An 18737-nucleotide genomic window follows, 5' to 3' on the forward strand; every position below is an offset into this window, starting at 1 on the left:
CAACAGGAGTGTGGAAGGTGAAGTTCAAGGAGCATTAACAGAGCATAGGTGTTGCTAATTTTAGCAGGAATTAGCGCATTGAAAAGTGGAGATGGAAAAAGCAGCAGAAAAGCAAGCTACAGATAAAGACAATTTGGGAGTCTTACGTGTTTGGGGAGTTTGATCTGGATCAGGGCTGCGGGGGAGACTGCAGAGAGGCAGATCTGTGGGTACCGGCCGTGTCTGTGGAACGTGGCAGCACATGGGCCAGGGACTGGGTGTGGGGAAGCTCTTGGGCTGCACGTGGTTAACAGTGACATCTTCCTCCAGCATATTTGCAGATCAGCGACACTGGCTGGCTGGGGAGAGCTCTACGGGCGCACTGGTTACAACTACATCTTCTCAGGTCAGTGAGGAGCCGTGTGTCACTGGCTGCTGATTAGGCTTCTCAGTGCTGGGAAACAGGGCATGAGGCCGGTCTGGTTGGGAGAACAGGTGCAGAACTCTGTCATGGACCAGCTTGTGGCAGGCCTGAACTGATAGGGCGAACTCTGAAATCTGTTTCCAAGCACCATAGCACAGGACAGAGTGCTGTACTCATAGTGCAAGAGGAAGTAGCTGAAGAACTTGAAGCTGAAGAGTGCATTGCAGGAACAGCAGCAGAGTAGGCAAGTAAGGCAACCCAAAGCATTCAGGGTACTGATTCCTGAGTGCTGATTCCCAGGTGCTGAGAGTGGGAACAAATAAGACTTTGCTATTGCTAGATAGTCATTGGGAATCAAATCCTCCTACTGGGTGCTATGGAGAACTCCTCAGGAGAGTGTTGGGCGTCTGTAGTATAGGCTCTGGAGCTTGGTTTGGCAAAGATCTGTGTAGCACCATCAGGGTGTCCTTCTGGCTGTCACGTGTTTGACCTGCTTAGGTCTTTTGCAAGGATAAAGGAAGGATGGGCTACATTACAGAACATGCCCTTCAGGAGGGAGAAATGGGGAGAATTGTTGAGAGAGACATGGAGAGATGGTGCCAATCCATGATGTTTTCAGACACCGTATGCCTGTAGAGCTGGAGATTGTTGGTTTACACAAGTCTCATTTCTTAATGCCTTCCTTGCAGGGGGTTCTGACGATGCTTGGGCAGACGCAGAGGACATTTCAGAGGAAGATTCTGCACTGAGGTTTGTATGCATCACTGACATGAGTTCATTCCTTGCTTTTGAAAAAAACTTGAATGCTAGTAGCTGGCTGAATCCATATGACTGGTGCTTGCTAATCTGCTGCCAGAGGAGGAGTCAGAGACAGAAAGATACAGGGCCATTTAAAAGAAGTTTGAACTACACAGGATTTTTACTTCACAATAAAAATTAGATCTCCAAGGTGAAGAAAATATTCTGCATCTTACTTGCTTGTTGCAGAACAAAGCAAGATATGAGGAAGGAGACCCTAAGCACTAACTTTGCAGTATCAGCTCAGTGCAGAATCTGACTCTCACCTGTGGAGACAAGGCTTTTCCTGTGGGCCTTTTTGACTAGAAGCAGTTCAGGAAAGAACTACAGCAGTATCACACAGGCAGTGGTCAGTCTTCCTTGCTGATCTCACTTTGCCTTGTTCTGTTCACAGAAATGCAGACTCCCAGCTGTTTGACAAGGTCAGAGGACATGACATCAAGCTGCTTCGGTATCTCTCTGTCCGATATATCTGTGATCTGATGGTGGAAAACAAGAAGGTGAAGTTTGGCTTGAAGTGAGTCTGGATTTGCTTGTTTTTCTACAGGCTTTGAGTTGCAGCTAGCAGCCCTTGGGGAGTTGTTACGGGGCACACACTCAGCAGCCTAGGAGCAGTCACCAGAAGGGCAGTGCAGGAGGATCTGCTGGCCAGTGCTGTAGAGAGAAGCCCAAGGTTTTATTCCAGAGAGGGCTGTATCAGTGAGCAAAATAACTACTTTCACCCATCCTCTGCAGTCTGAATAGGCTTTCTCTGCAGAGCTTGAGGTAATTTTACAACTGCTTCTCAGAAAGGGGAGAGTTAAAGGAGCGCTCTGCTTGTGTGTAAGAGTAGGTAGAGATGTTTTGCCTGGTGTTTCCCTTGAAAGAAAGCTGTGATGTTTTGGGGCTGCACCTGTTGATCTGAATGTGTTGCATAAGTTCTGCCCCTGCCGGCTCCTGAGCCATTGTGTGGGGTGGTGCAGCAGGTACCTTCTGGATGCTGCAGCTCCTCAGCAAATACAGTACAAATGTCTGCTGTTTTCCTCTCGTCCTGTGCAGTGTGACGTCTTCTGAGAAGGTGGACAAAGCTCAACGTTACGCTGATTTCACGCTTCTCTCCATCCCATATCCAGGTACAGGACTGATGTCCAGAGGGACTCCCAAGGGACAGGTGACAATCTGCTTCTGGGGACTGGGAACTACTTGTGTGTGTGGTGGGATGACTGAGGCTTGCTTAATGTTTCCTTTGTTCGCTCTGGAGAGGATCTCTTTTAAACAGAATGGTACGTTGAATCCGGGTGGTGTGGAAGTGTGAGTCTGCATCGGGCAGACATCGGGGCGGCAGAAGAGTTTCTTAGTGTTTCTGATGAATTGAAGCACAGAGAAAAAGTCTGAATGCTAGAGCTGAGGTTAAGATGGCCTTTGACTCCAACCTGCTATGTGATGCAAAACATGGCACAAAGCAAGCTATATATAAAAACAACAATTCTTAGGAATTTTTCCTAGCTTTAGTGCTTCCAGAGAGCCTCTGTAATATGTTCTCAATGCTAGGCATAGCAGTTAACCTGAGCCTGTAGTCTGTGACTGGGATGTGAACCACTCCAGTCCATCTCCCTGGCTAGATCAGTCCCTGTGCCTGGCAGCCACTGCTGGGTCGCTTGCTGCACTCTTAAAGATGAGCTGAATACTGCTGGCTGGCTGCTGCTCCCAGGCTCAGTAATGTGATTGGATATGAGGTTGCTGTGTTTGAAGTCTGTCTGTGAGATAGAATTTTTCTTCCTCGCGCACAGAGGAGAAGGGGGGTGAAAAAAGGAAAGTGGTTATGCATGATCCAAACCCACACCTTTCCTATATGACTTGTTGCTCTTCAGCACCCAGGAGGTGGAGTACGTGGAAAGAGGTGTATTTTTTTAATATAGAAATTAGTGACAACTGGAGAAGCTGCCTTAAGATTTCTGTTGAAGTTTCCTTACAGATGGCAGAGGTGTACAGAAATGAGTATTTCTGATTTCTGTAGCACATGCCATAGGTGTGTATCACTGCCATTTGTCTTGCTAAATGCAGATCACAGGAGAGACAGTGAGCACTGATTCTTTGCATTTGTAAGGAATGAGGAGACAGTAATTCCATAAAATAAGCTGTGGAATTTTTACTGTGTGGGGATCTGCTTAGTGCACTCTTCTGGGACAGCCGCTGTCCCTTAGTGGCTCTTCAGTGCTGCACTAGAGATAAACCTTATCGAACTGGAAACTCCCTGCTGGTGTTGCCTGATTTTAGCAGTGCTTTTCCAGGGGAGAATACTGTCATTCTGTTGAATCTGAGTCATACACATCTACAGATCAGGAACCCCTCTGGTACCTGGCAAAATGCAGTGGTATCACATGGTGGTATGTTCTTGCTAATGTTTCCAGGTTTGCATTGGAAAAGATTATCTCTGAGATTGTGAGATTCTCTTATCGTAGATGAATAAACAAGTGTGCAAACGTAAGCTAGGGTGAAAGATTTAGGTTAAAACAGGGTATCTGTGGAAGCTTATGTGCTCTCCAGTGCAAAAGCCCTCCTTTCCATCTGACTGGTAGTTGGCACTTGTGGGTGCCAACGCTTACTGCTATAATCCCTCGTTCTTTGCTTTAAGCCTGTGTTTAATTGGAGTTAAATCTCAACTGACAGTTTGACTGGCTGTGTGGTCTCTAAAACTGGTCTTGTCCTTCCACATACCTGCTTTTCACCACTGAAGTTACTTATGACTTGCAGACTAGGAATTGTTGCTTGTGCATGCACAGGGCTGTCTTGGTGATGTGGGAACTGTGAAGCTTCCATTGCATACACAGTATCTCAGGAGAGGAGTTTTGTGTAGCCTGCAGGCATCCGCAGTGCTAATAGTGTTGCTCAGCTGTGACTAAGTGACTGCAGTTTGCAGCAGCGACTTCAAATAGTTGTTTGAGAAAAACAGGAGACAGAGGACAGAAACTTCAGGAGGAGAGGGCTTGGAAGTTGTTGTGTAGCTATGCTTCCTTCATATACAGCAATTCTGGTGTTTGAAAGGGGAGGCTTAAATGTGACAGAAGCCACGGCTTCCTCTGACAGAGCCCTTTCTTGTTACCTGCAGCAGATGTTGTGTGAAGCTTGGCTTTCCCCAGGCCCTGCCAGCACATCTTTTGTTGATTGTTTCTCACCTGGGGTGCCGGGCTGATGCCTCAGATCTGCACAAGAGTCAGTGGCCCTGGGAAGCGTGGGTCCTGGATGAAACCTGTTATTTGAGAAACAATAAACCAGTCCCTCAGACTCCACATTGCTGTGCCTTTGGAGTTTGCTCTTTGCTGTCTGAGTGTGCTTACTGCTGAGTGCTCTGAGCTGTTGCTGCTGGGAGGCCATGCTGTACTGATTACTGCTCTTCACTTCCCACAGGCAGCACTTTTGGTTCTGTGCTCTGGAGCCCAGGGCTGCCAGCACTTCCAGTCCCACAGGGCCCAGATATCAGTTAGCTGAACGGTTGCTCGTTATCTCTTGTCTTGCAGGTTGTGAATTTTTTAAGGAGTACAAAGACCGGGATTATACAGCTGAAGGTCTCATATTTAACTGGAAACAGGTACAAAATGCTGAGCTGTGGGCTTTACTGACCTCTTAAGCCTTGGTTGTTCTTTTTTTTTTCTTTCAAATCCTGTTGTGTTTTTTTTTCTCTCTAATTGTTTATTTGTTCTAGGATTATGTAGATGCTCCATTAAGTATCCCAGCGTCTGTGACCCAATCTCTCAGTATTGACTGGAGTGAGTACCAGGTGAGGAAAGTAGGCATCTCTGTGGGAGGTCAGAGATTTAATCAGGAAGGATCATTAAAGATCTGAAGTCTGTCTTGTTGCCGTCTCAGTAATCTGGTTTATTCCATATCATCCCAGTGGGAGTGAGGCTGCAGACTTGATTGTTCAGAATAGCAGTGGAAATCCTCTCCCCAAAAGCTCTGTGGCTTGGCATGTCCCAAGGCAGTTAACACTAACATCAAGTCTGTTTCTGTAGCTTGTGTAAGCTAGCAGTCCATTAGGGAGATAAGGCAAGGAATGTGCCAGGAAACTAAAAGCAGTATTGCTTCTTAGCAGTCTTAGCACATGCCTGCAGTAGGCAGACTTTCTTGGCTATGGAGCCACTGAAGAAAGGTCGACTTTCCCTTATGTGAGTAGTAGCCACAATAACTAGGCACCTTCTTAGTGAATATGCTATGTGTTTGTCCTACTGCAGCAAAGGAGAGAATCGTAACTGAGCACAGTGTGTCTCCATCACTTATTGCTGCCACAGCATCACTGCTGGCAATTAACTCCTCTATGTTTGTCCTGGTTCCCACAAGGGAACATCACCTTGTATCGATCGGTGCGTGCCATTTCACACAGCAGTGGGCCTGCCAGTCCCCCAGCTTTTGAGACAACAGGCCGTGTGCTGCTCTGCAGCTGGAAGCACCACAGGATCAGCAGAACTCCAAATGCTGGGGCACTGTTTGTCTGTCAGCATGAAAATAATTCCTGAGTGCCAGCATAAGCAGAATCACAGAGAAAGTAGCTTGCAGTGTTGAAGCAGAACTAATGGGACCTCAGCTTGTTTATGACTAGAAAGTTGTTCAATAAAATACTGAGCAGCCAGTATTTTAGAAAGGATATTAATAATTGAAGAGGGCGTAAGAAACAGATGCAGAAATGAAATGATCTGAGGATTGGAGGTGCTTCACTTAAGGCTAAAGTTCTTGGTCTGTTCAGCTAATCACAGGGGTGATGGGAATTGACTTGATTAATGTGTAAGTACATTTACAGGAAGAAAATACACATTCTAAAGCAACCTTCAATCTAGGGAAGAAAAGCTGTGCAAGATGCAAAATCTCAAGTCATACAAATGAGGAAGAGCAGTCTTGAATGTTATTTGTGAAGATTTCTGTCAGAACAGGGTGCTCAAGGTGTGATGAACTGCGATCCCCAGACTGGGTGTTTGTTGGGCAGTGCTGCTGCTTCAGGAGTAGATGAAAGCAAGTTTCTGGCTTGCAGTGTAGAGGGATAAAAGAGATAAAGGAGCGATTCCTTCAGGCAAAAGCTCAAGGTTGGGTCCAATTGGGCAGATAAGACCTTAGAAGTATGTGTTTTCTGCTCTGGGTTTCGTGTGTGTCCCATTTCCCTACTGTTCTTGTTGCATAGGATGTAGAGCAGGGTAGTATGTTCTTCCTAGCAGAAGTTACAGGTGTGGTTGCACAACGTGCATGCACACAGCAAGGTGTTCTGTTGCTGGGGGTCGACATCTCTTCCCCCAGTAACACTGTCCTAATGAAACGTTTGTCCCTCTCCTTGTCTTTTTCTTGCTCATGCCATCCCATGTTCCTTGATTGAGTTCTGGCTTTGATCAGACTGCTAAAATTCCCTGCGTCTTCTCACTGCAGTGCTCGCAGGTGGCATGCTTGAGCATCTTCTGATGTGCTCCACCTTTTTTTCTTGTAGTGCTGGAGGTCTTTGAGTTCAGAGCCCCTCTGTGATGTTGCTGCCACTTGGATGTTTCTGCAGAAGCCCAGTGCCTGCCTGGAGCAGCCTGCAGCAGTCAGTCAGAGAATTCGGGATGAAGTGCTCAGGTTGTGGGGCTGGGCTGCTGATCTTGTTCTGCTCACCCTGTCTTTCTCCCTGCATTGCACACACAGCTGTAACATGGCTGCCAAAGCTTTTTGTTAAGTGCACACGTGTGGGGGCAGAACTGGGTCAGCACTCCGTGGGTGTTTACCGGCTCGCTTCAGTCTGAGCACGGTCTGCTTGGAGCTTTGGGGCTGCAGGCAAACAGGCTATGTGCCAGTCACACAGATAGTAATGATAGCTTTTAATTGTTTTAATTTTTTTATATTCCTGCCAGACCAGAGCACCTTTTACAGAGGTTGGGTGGGAGTGGTTAGAGGACCAAGGGGAAACTCGTCACTCCAGCAAATGGAGTTATTTCTCTGGTAGACAAACAAGGAGTATGGCAAGCTCTAAACCACAGAACAACCTCCTGCTTATCTTCAACATTTCTTTTCCTCCACAGAGCTGGGACCTCGTACAGCAGACGCAGAACTACCTGAAGCTGCTGATCTCTATCATCAATAGTGATGGTAAGGCAAACTCCTTTCTCCCAGCAGTCCAGCTGGAGCAGTTGCTTTCTCCAGAAGATCAGCTGATAGTGCAGCTGTGGGTCAGTTCCCAGTACCAGAGTCCCTTCATGGAAAGCTTCACTTCTCTCTCTTCAAAAGAGGGTGATGGTCCTCACACCTCAGCACTCCAGCTTTCTTCTTAAAGAGATGTTTGCTGATCTCTTGAAGATTCCACAGAGCAGGAAGGATGTCTCAAAACTAAAGTTTTTCTGATTTAAAGCTGAATAGAAAAATGCCTGCTCCTTTCCTTGTTGCTTCTCAGTTGTTATTTTTTTGGACCACCTGTGTTTTATCTCCCCAGTCTGAAGTCTCATGAGGCAGCTATTCTGGAGTTCCTTTCATCTTTTGTCACTGCAGTCACGCCAGCCTTTTGAAGGGGACGTATTGCCATAAGTTGCTGTCCCATTCCCTGTGGACATACAGTGACTTTATAAAGTCAGCACTGTTGGTCAGATAGAGCCATGGCTGTTCTGCCTGCCCAGCCCAATGCAGACTCTCCTGCAGACTGGGACACACTGCTGGGACTTTCTCTCTGGAGAGCAGTGGAGTGGTGCCCAGTGTTTGCCTCTGCTCAGTTTGTATCAGTCAAAAAGGCCGATAAGACTGAGAGTGAGTGTTCAGTTGGAGCAGTATCTCTGATATGGGGATAGATTGTGATAGTGGTTTGTAATTGGGTGAGTATATGCTCTGGGCAGCAACATGATGTTCATACCTAGTGACTTCATGTCCTGAGCAGCTGTCAGAAACAGGACAATCCGTCAGCCAAGGTTGCTGACAACCCAGGAAGCTCTGTGCAGGTTTGTTGGCTGCCCTGTTCAAGACAAAATGTTCTGACTTGGTGACTTAGCTCTGTTTTTGAGCTCAGGTTGTGGGGACGGAGAGTAGCTTGTCACTACAGATCTGCCAGAAAGAAAAGTAATTACTCTTGTTATAACATCCATTTGTTTCCTCTCCTTTCTGCTCCCACCTGGACCAGATGACAGCGGGCTCCTGGTGCACTGTATATCCGGCTGGGATCGAACTCCTCTCTTCATCTCCTTACTGCGCCTCTCCTTATGGGCTGTGAGTACCCAGCTGATCTTGTAGGCCTGATTATTTGGAGGGTGAGTGGCAGTGTCACACAGAAAAAAACTGGTGGGAGCAGTTAAGGTTCCTTTTAGTTATCTTGGCTTCAGAGAGTGTGTGGACTGGCTTTGATGTGGAGTCCCACACACAGTCCTGCCATCAGACTCACTATCACAGGCAGGTAGAACAAGGTATTTGCAGCTTTGCTCAGGGGATTCTTTGTCCTGAAGACTGCCAAGATTGTCAGGGTTTGGAACCCTGTGTGCAGTAACCAGGAGGGTGTCTGTCTCATTCTGCAGGAAGAGCAGAGCAGGCTGAGCTGCTTGTTTTGCCACAAGAGTTTTCTGTAGATCACACACACTCAAATCCCAGTCTCCAGAATTGCTGCTTGAAGACTGCCTCTCATTTGCTTCACAGGATGGACTGATCCATGTGTCCCTGGAGCCATCTGAGATTCTCTACCTGACGGTGGCCTATGACTGGTTTCTCTTTGGGTAGGCACACTAAGGATGACATCCATAAGCAAACTTGTGCTCCTCTGCTAATCCTGGTTTCTGGGTGTGTGAGTGACCTCTCATCTTTGTTCTCCCTCCAGGCACATGTTAGTCGATCGACTCAATAAGGGAGAAGAGGTGAGTGTCTCATCTGGAACAGTACCTGAACTTTCTGTTCTGAGGGTACTTGTTTATGATAGCAGTGTTCGTTGCCTGCTTCTTGATAACGTCAGTAGTTTGATTGGGCTTCAAAAGGACTTTTGAGGTGCTGGAGATGCGAGGTCAGAGCCTTGCCTGTACTTCTTGATGCGTAAGCTGTGAGAATGTGTCTTTAGGACCACAGTTTGGTTGGTTGGTGTCAGTCCTCCTGGTTCCACACTTCAGCTATTGGTGTTTAGGCTCCTGGTAAAGGAGTGCCAGGACTTGCTCAGCAACAAGAAGGGAGTCCTAAGACTCCTGGAAGTTTGTAGTCTTGTGTGTTAGTCCTGAATGCCTGCCCTCCTGCCTGGGTGCTGCTCATGGCAGATGTGCTATCACAGATGCATGGAGTTGCTTGTGCTGGTTCTAGGATGTGTATCTGAAGTTGCTCAGGTGTACGAGAAGGCCAGGATGGAATGTTGGCAGCCCTTTGCAGTTTGGTAGCTCCAGATTCCTTGCTATCTCCCTCCTGCCAGCATCTCCTCACCAAGATAAGAGGCTGCATGGAGCCTAGGCTCATTTCTGAACTGCTGTTCTCTCTCTCTTTGCTTAGATTTTCTTTTTCTGCTTCAATTTTCTGAAGCACATCACGTCTGAGGAGTTCTCTGGTGTGAAGTCACAGAGGTAAGGAGCCTGTGCTTGATGCTGCATGGGCTGCAGAGCCAAGGAGCTCGTTAATGCTGTTCCTTTGGGGAGATGGAAGCCCTGGTGTCCTGGCCCAGTTTTCCTTAATTTATTCAGCACTCTGAAGGCTGCAAAATGGGGCCGAGGCTTGTGAGGTGCCACGTTGTGCTCTGAAAAACTGCCCATGCTGAAATGTGCTTCTACTTAATGACTATCTGGCTGCTTTAGCATGGATGGACCAAAAGATGTGCACACTGTCCAGCACTGCTGGGGGGAGTGGGGTGGCTGGTTTTTAAGAGGCTGCTAAGCATTAACCTCTTCCTAGTTCAGGAGAGGCAAGAAGAAGCAAGCTGTGCCCTGCAGAAGTCTGCTGGCTCTGAATTAGCACGTGACTGCCTGCAGCCTGTTGCCAGCCTGTCAAAGCACAGGGTGTGTGGGCTGGGACTGTTAGGAAGTGCTGCACACCAGCCCCAGCCCCTCTCCTTTGCCCCTGTGCAGCTGATGTCCTTCCCGCTGCTATGTGCAGCAGAGATGGGCTATGGCTATGGCCAGCCTCCACACAGCACTGGAACATGGCTGAAGTAACCCTGACTTTTTCTTCCCCAGAAGGAAGAGTTTGCCACCTGGCTTCACCTTGGAAGAGATCTGCATGCTCAGTGAGTGCTTCTGCTGAGCATCAGTGCCCTGTGGTGCTGGTAATGGTTGATCACTTGGGGCTTGGGTTGCCAGCAACAGGGTGACTACAGATGGGTATGCTTCCCTTTGGCCTTGCTAGCATTAGGCCCTCAGGGCAAACAGAAAGAGTATTGCTTTAGGGAAGGGAGAGTAAGTGACACCAGGCTGGTTTTCAGGTAGTTCTGTTTGCTTTTTCCTAGAGCAGAGAGACCGAGGAAGCACCACGAGTCTGAGCAGCGACTTCTCCCTGGGGATGGAAAGCTCCCCTGGAGCAGCAGGGAGCTTCACATATGAAGCAGTGGAGCTGATGCCAGCGGGAGCACAGGCCCAAGCAACATGGTGAGGAAATAACCACTCAGTGGGATGCAGAACAAAAAGATCAGGCACTGAGCACTGTAGAAAAATGCTCTGAAATCCCTCACTATCCAGGTCTGTTCTCTGTGGCAGATACCCTACAATGGGAAGAGGAATTCAGTAATCAGAGCCTTTGCCACTTGGAGAACACCCCACACCCATGTCAGGGTGTCCCCAGTGAGATACAGCAGCTTTTGTTCATTTTCAGTAGCTTTGCTGTTCAACATTGTCCAGAAAGCATTTCATCACTTCTAAAAGATCATTCTGAACTACATGAAAAAATGACGTTTGGCAACAGCCTCCCCAGGGATCAGCAGAGAGACAGAAAGCTTCCTTGTCCTAAAATGAAATTTAATCTGTTGATAAAAGAGTTCATATAGGAGATGGTGCAGTTAGTGGTAGGTGGACTATGTGGCCAAGAATCCCCTCAAAACTTAAATCCCTCAACCTACAAAGTGTGTGAGATGGAAACAGGTTGCTTCTTCAGGATACTTCTGGGAGAGGCTATGAAATGATGGGTGTTCCCTGCTGGTAGAGGGTCCTGTAGGAGTCTGCTGAGTATGCCAGTGACTGTCTGGAAGCAGGGACTGGGGAAAGTGTCTGATGGCTGCTCTGGCACGGGTGTTGTGCTTGTGGAGTTTCTGGTGCTGTTTGGGGATTTCAGAACGTTTCTGTAGATTTGCCCCTCTCAGTTTAATTTTTCTCTCCTCTCCCTCAGCACATATGAAGATGCTATTTTATATTGCAATTATTTTAAATTAAATCTGGGTTGTGCTGGAGGCAGCTGGAAATCCTCTGGGACTGAGCCTACAGCCATGCTAGTGGCAGCAGCCTTTCTAAGGCACTTTGTGAGTCAATTTATAAAACGCTGAAGCAGGGAAGAGAAATTCTTCCTGCAGAATCACAGGACAGCAATATTGCCCTCCTTCTCCCCAAACCATATTTGCCAATTTTTAATTACAGAGTCGTCTTTAACACAAAGAGCCAACCTATCCACAGCAAAAATTCTGCAGCAAGTAGAGAAGAGTTTTCCATTTGCATGTCTACAGAGTAAGAAACTAGAAGGGTTTACATTGCTCTGAACTATGCTGTGGGATGCTCAGGACACGTGGACTGGATCATGCACCAAAGCATGTGTGTGATCTTGAAAAGATGTGGCAGTGGCTAGAGCACACTGCAGGACATCCCATCTTACTTGTATGTATCAGGGCTTGATTTTGTGATGCATTGTGAGCCCTGCACAAGTGGTAGTGAGGGAGCTAGGCATGGATGTCTTGCTGCAGCCTGTTGGGGCTGGGTAATCTGGAGAGCAAGCAGAACTTATACAAACATTGTCATTGGTAGGGAGTTGGGCTGTGCATAGCTAAGAGGGATGTACATCTTTGTACTGAAAAAAGTGGGCTCAAGGCCTGCTTGCACAGAGAGGCATTTGTTTTTTAGCTTTACAAACCTGACTGCCGGCTGTGCTTGGAGATGTTGGCAGCTATGATAACGTGAGATGAATAATGCTTGAGAGAGTCTGTGGTGTGATATTTGAGGGTGGACACACTTCAAGAAGTGAAGGGAGGATATCATGCTTCCCACTGTATGATGAGCCTGTCTTTAGCTGCACTTGCTGACAGTTCTTGATCTCAGTGAAAGCTCAGGGGCCCTTTTCAGGAAGAACTGTATCTTCTCTTTGTGTTAATTTGCCTTGGTTTTTTCCTATTTACTTGTGTGCATAGCAATATCTTTGCCCATTTCACTGCCCTTTTGAAAGGGGAAACGTTCTTGGGACTTCTCCAGGAAAAAAAAAACTAATGTAAAAAAGAGAACCTCCTGAATGTGGAGCAACAGTGATGTGAATTAGTTTCAAATAGGTGTGTTTGTTTAGCATGTAGCTGGACAGTAATGTGAGCTAAGATCTGATGCAGCAGTGGACAGCAAATTGTGCACAAGAGCAAATGCATTGGCTGGAAGAGAAAACAAAATTGTGGGCTGTTCTCACCAAGAGGGAGAAAACTGAAATGTACCTGCATCTGGAGAGGAAAATAACACTGGTGTAGCGTCCCTGCAACCCTCATCAGTAGGCAACAACACCCACCTGTCTGGGCTCCTCGGCTGGTACACTTTGTAGAGTTTAGAACAGAATGAAATGGTCTTTCCCTGCTGGGAGGCCCCTTGTTTGAGGTGTTTTTACAGCTAGACTAAACAAAGTGCTCGCAGTATGTGTGTGGGCTGATGTATTCTCCTGTCTCTGATTTGCAGGTCACGTGGATGGTGATCTGTAAAAGAACAGGTTAGAAGGGGTTGAGCTCACTGTACCCCTGTCACTGTGCAACCTGTGACTCCTTGAGAGGAGGGCAGGTTCGGGGGAAACATGAGTTTGTAGCTGCCGGTTGAAATGTGGCCTGTTGTGGAAACGATTCCCACTTGACAAATGTGAGAAAGCCAGCTTTCTCAACCAGATCTTCTGTCCTGCAGGAGGAAGAGCAGTGCGTCATCACCTCAGGCCGTGCTCTGGAGCAGGGCACAGCAGTCTGAAGACAGACTGCCTTCTGCAGGGATGGTTGAAGTCAAGTCCTCCAGCTCCTCCTCATCAACCCATTCTGATAACTTTCTGAGGATTGGAAGCAGCCCACTGGAGGTGCCCAGATCCAGGTGAGATGGGATGAAACAGAGCATTTCTCGGCAAAACAAAAGCTGGGTAAAGAGTGCTCGACTGCCTGCGTACAGTTCTGAGAACCACGGAGCAGATGGGTTTGTATAAACAATCAGGCTTCAGGAGGCCTGTTCTTGGTGAGCTTGAACTTGTGGGAAATGCTTGCCACCTAATACCAAGCCCTGCCTCAGCCCATCTAGAGGAGTGAGGAACTGTGCCAATAACAACTGGGTGTTTGTTCTGCCTGTCCTTACACCTGCCTCAATTCCACAAGGTCTGGCTTCTCTGCATTCTGCATGCTCTCATAGTACTCCTTCTGTCAAATGCATTTACAGGGATATGCAATGGTTGCGTTTTGGGGGAAGGAAACATTTCAAGCCAAGCAGACCTTACTCTGCAGCTATCCAGGCCCCTTTTCCATTCAGCGATGTTTCTGATATTGCAGGGTGAAAAACTCTGGCTGCTGGTGGTGAGCAGGGAGGCAAGCTGTGAGTGCTGGGACAGCCCTGAGGGTCTCCTGAAAGGCCGTGTTCTGTGGTACAGCTGGGAGATGGGGACTGGACCTGGGGAGGGGTTGGGATAGCTGATCTCTAGAGATCCCTTCCAAACTCCACAATTCTGTGATTCTGGGTCTAATCTCATGCCATAACAAAGGATATCTGGCACCCTTCTGAAGTCTGCTGCTGCAGCAGGGCAAGGTAGAGTGGTGAGCTAAGCTAGGGAAGAAAGAACAGAGCCTGTGGAGCAAACACCACGCATTTAGGCCGACAGGGGATAAAGAGGCTCTTAGATAAGAGGTTGCTGTTAACAGCATCAAACGCTTGTGTTGTCTCTGCAGGTTTTCTGAAGAGTCTTTTTCTAGTGAATTCCCTTCATAATAGCCAGCAGCCACATTTTAGTACATTCTCATCACGTGGAAAATAGTGACAAACAAGTAGAGCATTGAAAATTCATATGACTGTTTACCAAGGTTCTTGATTCCAGAGCAAAATCACTGACAGTTATCATACATGACGCTAACTGTTCTCCCCAGGGAAAGAGATCAATAGGATGTTTTTCAGTTGTTGCTGGAGCCCACCTCTGCATTCTCTGTCAGATGAAACAAGTCTTCCAAGAAGAAAGCATAATACTGGAGAGAAAGCAGCTTGTCTTGCGGTCTGCTCTTGCTCATAACAGCAATGCCTCTGCTGCTTGCAGTCTCATGCCATTCCCAAGACATAGGTGGCTGCTCAGTACTGGGCTGCATAAATTGCCTGGTAGTGAGCTTGCAGCAGTGCTTTGGAAGCTGTTTATAATGCTTCAGTTGGCCTCTGCTCTGTGGGAGCGAAGGAGGGAAACAGAGTAGGCAGAACAGCACCACAGGAAAGGGCTGATCGCAATCCCTGGGGTTTGTGTTCCTGGGGCTCAGAGCTAGTAAAGCCAGTAATTAGCTTTCCTCTGGCTGTGTCTGGTTGAGGAGTTTATAAGCTTTTGGATGTTCAGTGCCTGTGGCTGTCAGGTGTTTAGAATTGGCATCCCCAGGGCTTGAGGCAGTAGGCAAGCATAGTGCAGAAGCTTGTTACTTCTCAGGCCACAGTCTCTGGGGATGACTTTTCACTCTCCCAGTGAATAACTCTGAGGAGAAGTTGCAGTATTCCCATTATAAGAGGTAAATGTGTTCTGGATTCCACTCTAAGCATTCCTTTATGACCTTTGTACTAGTTTCTGTTGCAACATAAAGTTTTTATAACCTTTCAACACAGCAAAGGTGTATCAGCCCATCCATGGTCCCTGTTGACTTTTGTGAACAAGGCAGCGTGAAGGGCTGAGCAGGGGAAAAATGTGCATAGGGTGAAACAGAGGATAAGAGGGATCCTCCTTACATGATCTGAAACCAAGAGAACAGAAGAATCCATTGTGAGGCCAAAATGGTGAAGTCAGCCGATGCACAGGTGGTAACCTGCTGGCCTCGTGCTGGCTGGAGATGGTGTACGTTTGTATGCTTTCATCTCTGGTGTCACCTGGGCTTCCTCTACTCCTCTCCATGCAGGCTAGAGGAAATGAGCCTGGAGACCCTGCTGAGAGTGGGTGGAATTGTCAAGGCAACGGCTGAACTGAGCTTCTCTTTGAAGCCAAGTCTTCTGGCACCATTGTGCTCCTTTGCCTTGTAGTCCCTTGCCAGATCAGCCCGACTCTGGTCTCTGCCCTGCCTGCCTCCTCAGGACACATAACACTGATGCAGCTTTGCTAGCTGAGGACTCGAGCAGTGCACTGCCTTGTTGAATGATGACGTGCCTTACATCTGTGTGGCCTGAGCATGGTAGGGTTTGTCTCCAAAGAGAGATCTCGCTCAGTTTGGCTGTGTCAGTCTGAATTTGCCCAGTGAACTTCATGCAGGTAACGGTTATCACAGTATCTTCAGCCACCATTTTTCATCTTGAAGGAAAACTAGAGTCCTTTTTTGTGGGGAGAAAGAGTATGTCTGTGATGGAAGGAAGAGTTAACTTCTCTCGCTCCCTGAACAATGCTGGGACTGGGATGGAAAGGCTGCAGCACAAAGACTAATCATGATGCCAAAAATACCTTTATCTCTGCAATACTGCTACAGGTTAGCACCCTAGCCTCTTAAGATGAAGAAACCACTGTACTTGACTTCCTAATCCTCTGGTTGTGTGGCCATAGCAACAAAACACTTAACCACTGCAGCAGCAGTAGAGGAAAAGTGGTTGCTTGTAAAATGCCAGCAGGCACCCTCCAGGCAGTTTGCATAAACAGCCCAGTCCATGTGCTGGCAGGCAGGGAGCTCAGCAGGGAATGAGAAGGGGAAGCGAGCTGGCCGAGAGATGAGCAGCGTGTGAGCAAGCTGCTGGGCAAGGAGCTGGGGTGTCCAAAAGGAAGGAGCTGCATGTGCCAGGTGAGCCAGTAGGAGCCAAGCCCCTCTCTTAGCTGGGGTGTGGCAGCAGCCTCCTTGTCATCCCATCCTTTGAGTCCTGCTTTTCATCCAGATGTCCTGGGTGCCCATATGTCCCTGGGTGATTCTCGTTAGGCAAAGCAGTACAAAGGCAGATTTGAAAGGCAGGCTCTCACTAGGCAGCCTTTCTAGCTTATCCCAGTGGTAAGATCAGTCTAGTGAGGGCAAACGTGCGTGAAGATGCAGCACAGATGATTTACAGTTGTTCTTGTTCTATAAACTGAGAGCTCTTAGTACAGCAGAGAGTGTGTATCAACTCAAAGTCCTTGCCTGTGAATGGGCACTGTTAGAAGCAAACACAGGACATCTTTTACAAGCCGCTAATAATCTAAGCATCCCATGACACTGCAGAAAAACCCTGTATCTGTGTCAGGGATTTGGTGTGTGTGTGCACATACTGCTAACGTGGATTAGCAGATGGATAATCTTTGGTTGAATGTGCTTTTGCTAAGTCAATTAAACAAAAGCTGTAGTACTGTAGTCTGAAGAGTTAAGCCGTGGAGGAGCTGCTTAGATCAACAGTCACAGAGAGCTCCCTTGTCGAAGGGCAGGAGGTGCTTTGGTCTGGAGAAGGTGCAGTGAACACGGAGGGGCAGAGAAGCTGCTGTTCCTCAGCTTTGGGTCTTCGGTAGTGGTGAGACTGCACGTGCACTGTGTCTTTTGCTCCCTACACCCACCTGCCCTCGGAGCTGTGTCTGCGATGCGACAGCAGTAAGACTCGGGACAACCGCAGCAGGACAGGAACTGCTTACAAGAACGTTTTCTGGATCTGTTGCAAGATGATGCCACCAAAGCAGCTTGCCAGGACGCTGGCTGGCACGTGGCTGTGCTCCAACATGGTTGTGCTCGCACAGCGCCGGGCTGCTGCAGCACCAACAGCCTGCAGATAGCCGACTGGGATCCAGGCAGGGCCGTCAGCGTGGCTCCCTGCCACCTGTTCCCACGCACAGGTGGGAAGGGCTGCCCTTTACTCCAGGTTGCCACAGTCTGCCCGCACACACGGTACCTACTTCACACTTGCATTTGAGGCACAGAGCATATGCTGGCAAATGAGCTGCTTCCTAAACAGCTCTAGGTATGTGGAAACGTGGCAGGTGAGCGGGGGCAGAACAGGGCAGGATGAGAGCCTGGCTGTTGGGTGCTTGGCACTCATCTCACTTACGTGTTAAGGAATGGAAGGATTCCTGGTTGCTGCTCTGCCTCCGGTATTGGCTCTTCTCTGGCAAACGGGTGTCCATGTGCTCTGAAATGCTCTATTTTGTGCAGCATGTTGCATGGGAAGCGCTGACCTAATTAAAAGGAATCGTTTCAGGCTAGGAATTGCCAGTTTGTGGACTGCTAAAGGTCCTTCCTTCTGTGAAAGAACAGCTTGCAGCTCATCTCTGTTTTGCTAATCTAATTTTGTTAATTTTGCACTTTTGAGGGAGTTTCTTCCCACTCGTGGACCTGAGGAGGTGGGTGTGTGAAGCTCACTTTCATTCTCTTTCTGTCTGCCATTGGATGTCTGTGGCAGATACAGCAACTTAAAGCCTTGCTGTATCTCCTCTTTGCTAACCGTGTCAGCTTTGCTGTAGCTGTCCGGCTGCTTCCCAAGCCCCTCTGTGCTATCCTTAAAGCTAGCCAGCCTCTGGCAGGGCTGTCATATGTTGCAAACCTGTTGTTCTTACAGGTTTGGGGCCCAGGCCTTTTATCCCAGTATCAGAAGCTTGCACTGAGGTACCAGTGAAGCCCTTTTTGTGTCTGCAACAAACCTTTGCAAGGAGCCTTCAGGGGTACGAACACCAGGAAGTTTTTCACCTCTGGCATTAACTAGATTGCACTGGTTAGCCTACAGATCTGGTCTTGGTCTCAAGCTCAGCTTTTAAAAAGCTCCACCACCACTGCAGCAAGCACAAGGTTTCTCATTTTGTCTCCCCGTCCTTTCTCTCCCAGCCTTCGCCCCTGCTGTTTCGAGGCTGTTTAAGGTGATTGTTGGTTGTGATGCTGCCTCAGGAGCCTCCCTTAAGAAGAAGGTGGAGATAGAAGAAAAGTGTATAATGGTGTCACAGCTCTGCTGGCTGCACTCAGATATTTAAGCAAGGAGGAGTGACCTAGACTCAATGCAGAGTTGATCACTGATAGTTTATTCACTTAATCAGGTGTTTATTCTGCTGTCTGGAACAGAGAAACCAAATCAGCTGACTTGAACTCCTAGATTCCTGTGCTGTTAGGTTAGATGCAGCTTTCTAAATGCTAGCTACCTGGAGCAGAACAGAGAAGCAGCTCATGCTGTCTGACAGTTTGGTACTGGGGGACTTCGTTTCTGAAGTCTGCTTTGGGATAGGGTTCCCTTTTCCCCTGCAGATAGGCGAGTGCTGGGAGTGTGGGAGCACACTGCTCTACAGGAAGGTGTCATACATCCAAACCAGCCCCTCT

The 18737-nt window shown here is 48.0% G+C and overlaps 1 protein-coding gene across 4 annotated transcripts in view; it reads left to right on the forward strand.

Annotated features, from left to right (window-relative positions):
- Positions 1 to 18737, forward strand: part of MTMR14 (myotubularin related protein 14) — a 29706-nt gene that overhangs the window by 5555 nt on the left and 5414 nt on the right. For 3 of the 4 annotated variants that reach the window (XM_052679074.1, XM_052679076.1, XM_052679077.1), the window contains exons 4-17: positions 310 to 385; positions 1093 to 1153; positions 1596 to 1718; positions 2240 to 2313; positions 4699 to 4769; positions 4884 to 4958; positions 7216 to 7282; positions 8298 to 8383; positions 8804 to 8880; positions 8982 to 9018; positions 9632 to 9702; positions 10309 to 10358; positions 10578 to 10716; positions 13195 to 13371. In XM_052679074.1, the coding sequence (XP_052535034.1) occupies positions 310 to 385; positions 1093 to 1153; positions 1596 to 1718; positions 2240 to 2313; positions 4699 to 4769; positions 4884 to 4958; positions 7216 to 7282; positions 8298 to 8383; positions 8804 to 8880; positions 8982 to 9018; positions 9632 to 9702; positions 10309 to 10358; positions 10578 to 10716; positions 13195 to 13371 (1184 nt within the window). Of the gene's footprint in view, positions 1 to 309; positions 386 to 1092; positions 1154 to 1595; positions 1719 to 2239; positions 2352 to 4698; positions 4770 to 4883; positions 4959 to 7215; positions 7283 to 8297; positions 8384 to 8803; positions 8881 to 8981; positions 9019 to 9631; positions 9703 to 10308; positions 10359 to 10577; positions 10717 to 13194; positions 13372 to 18737 lie in introns of all 4 variants that reach the window. The other variant, XM_052679075.1, reaches the window with a different exon arrangement.

Source organism: Tympanuchus pallidicinctus, unplaced genomic scaffold (assembly GCF_026119805.1).
Source record: "Tympanuchus pallidicinctus isolate F22 unplaced genomic scaffold, pur_lepc_1.0 scaffold17, whole genome shotgun sequence".
Taxonomy (NCBI): domain Eukaryota; kingdom Metazoa; phylum Chordata; class Aves; order Galliformes; family Phasianidae; genus Tympanuchus; species Tympanuchus pallidicinctus.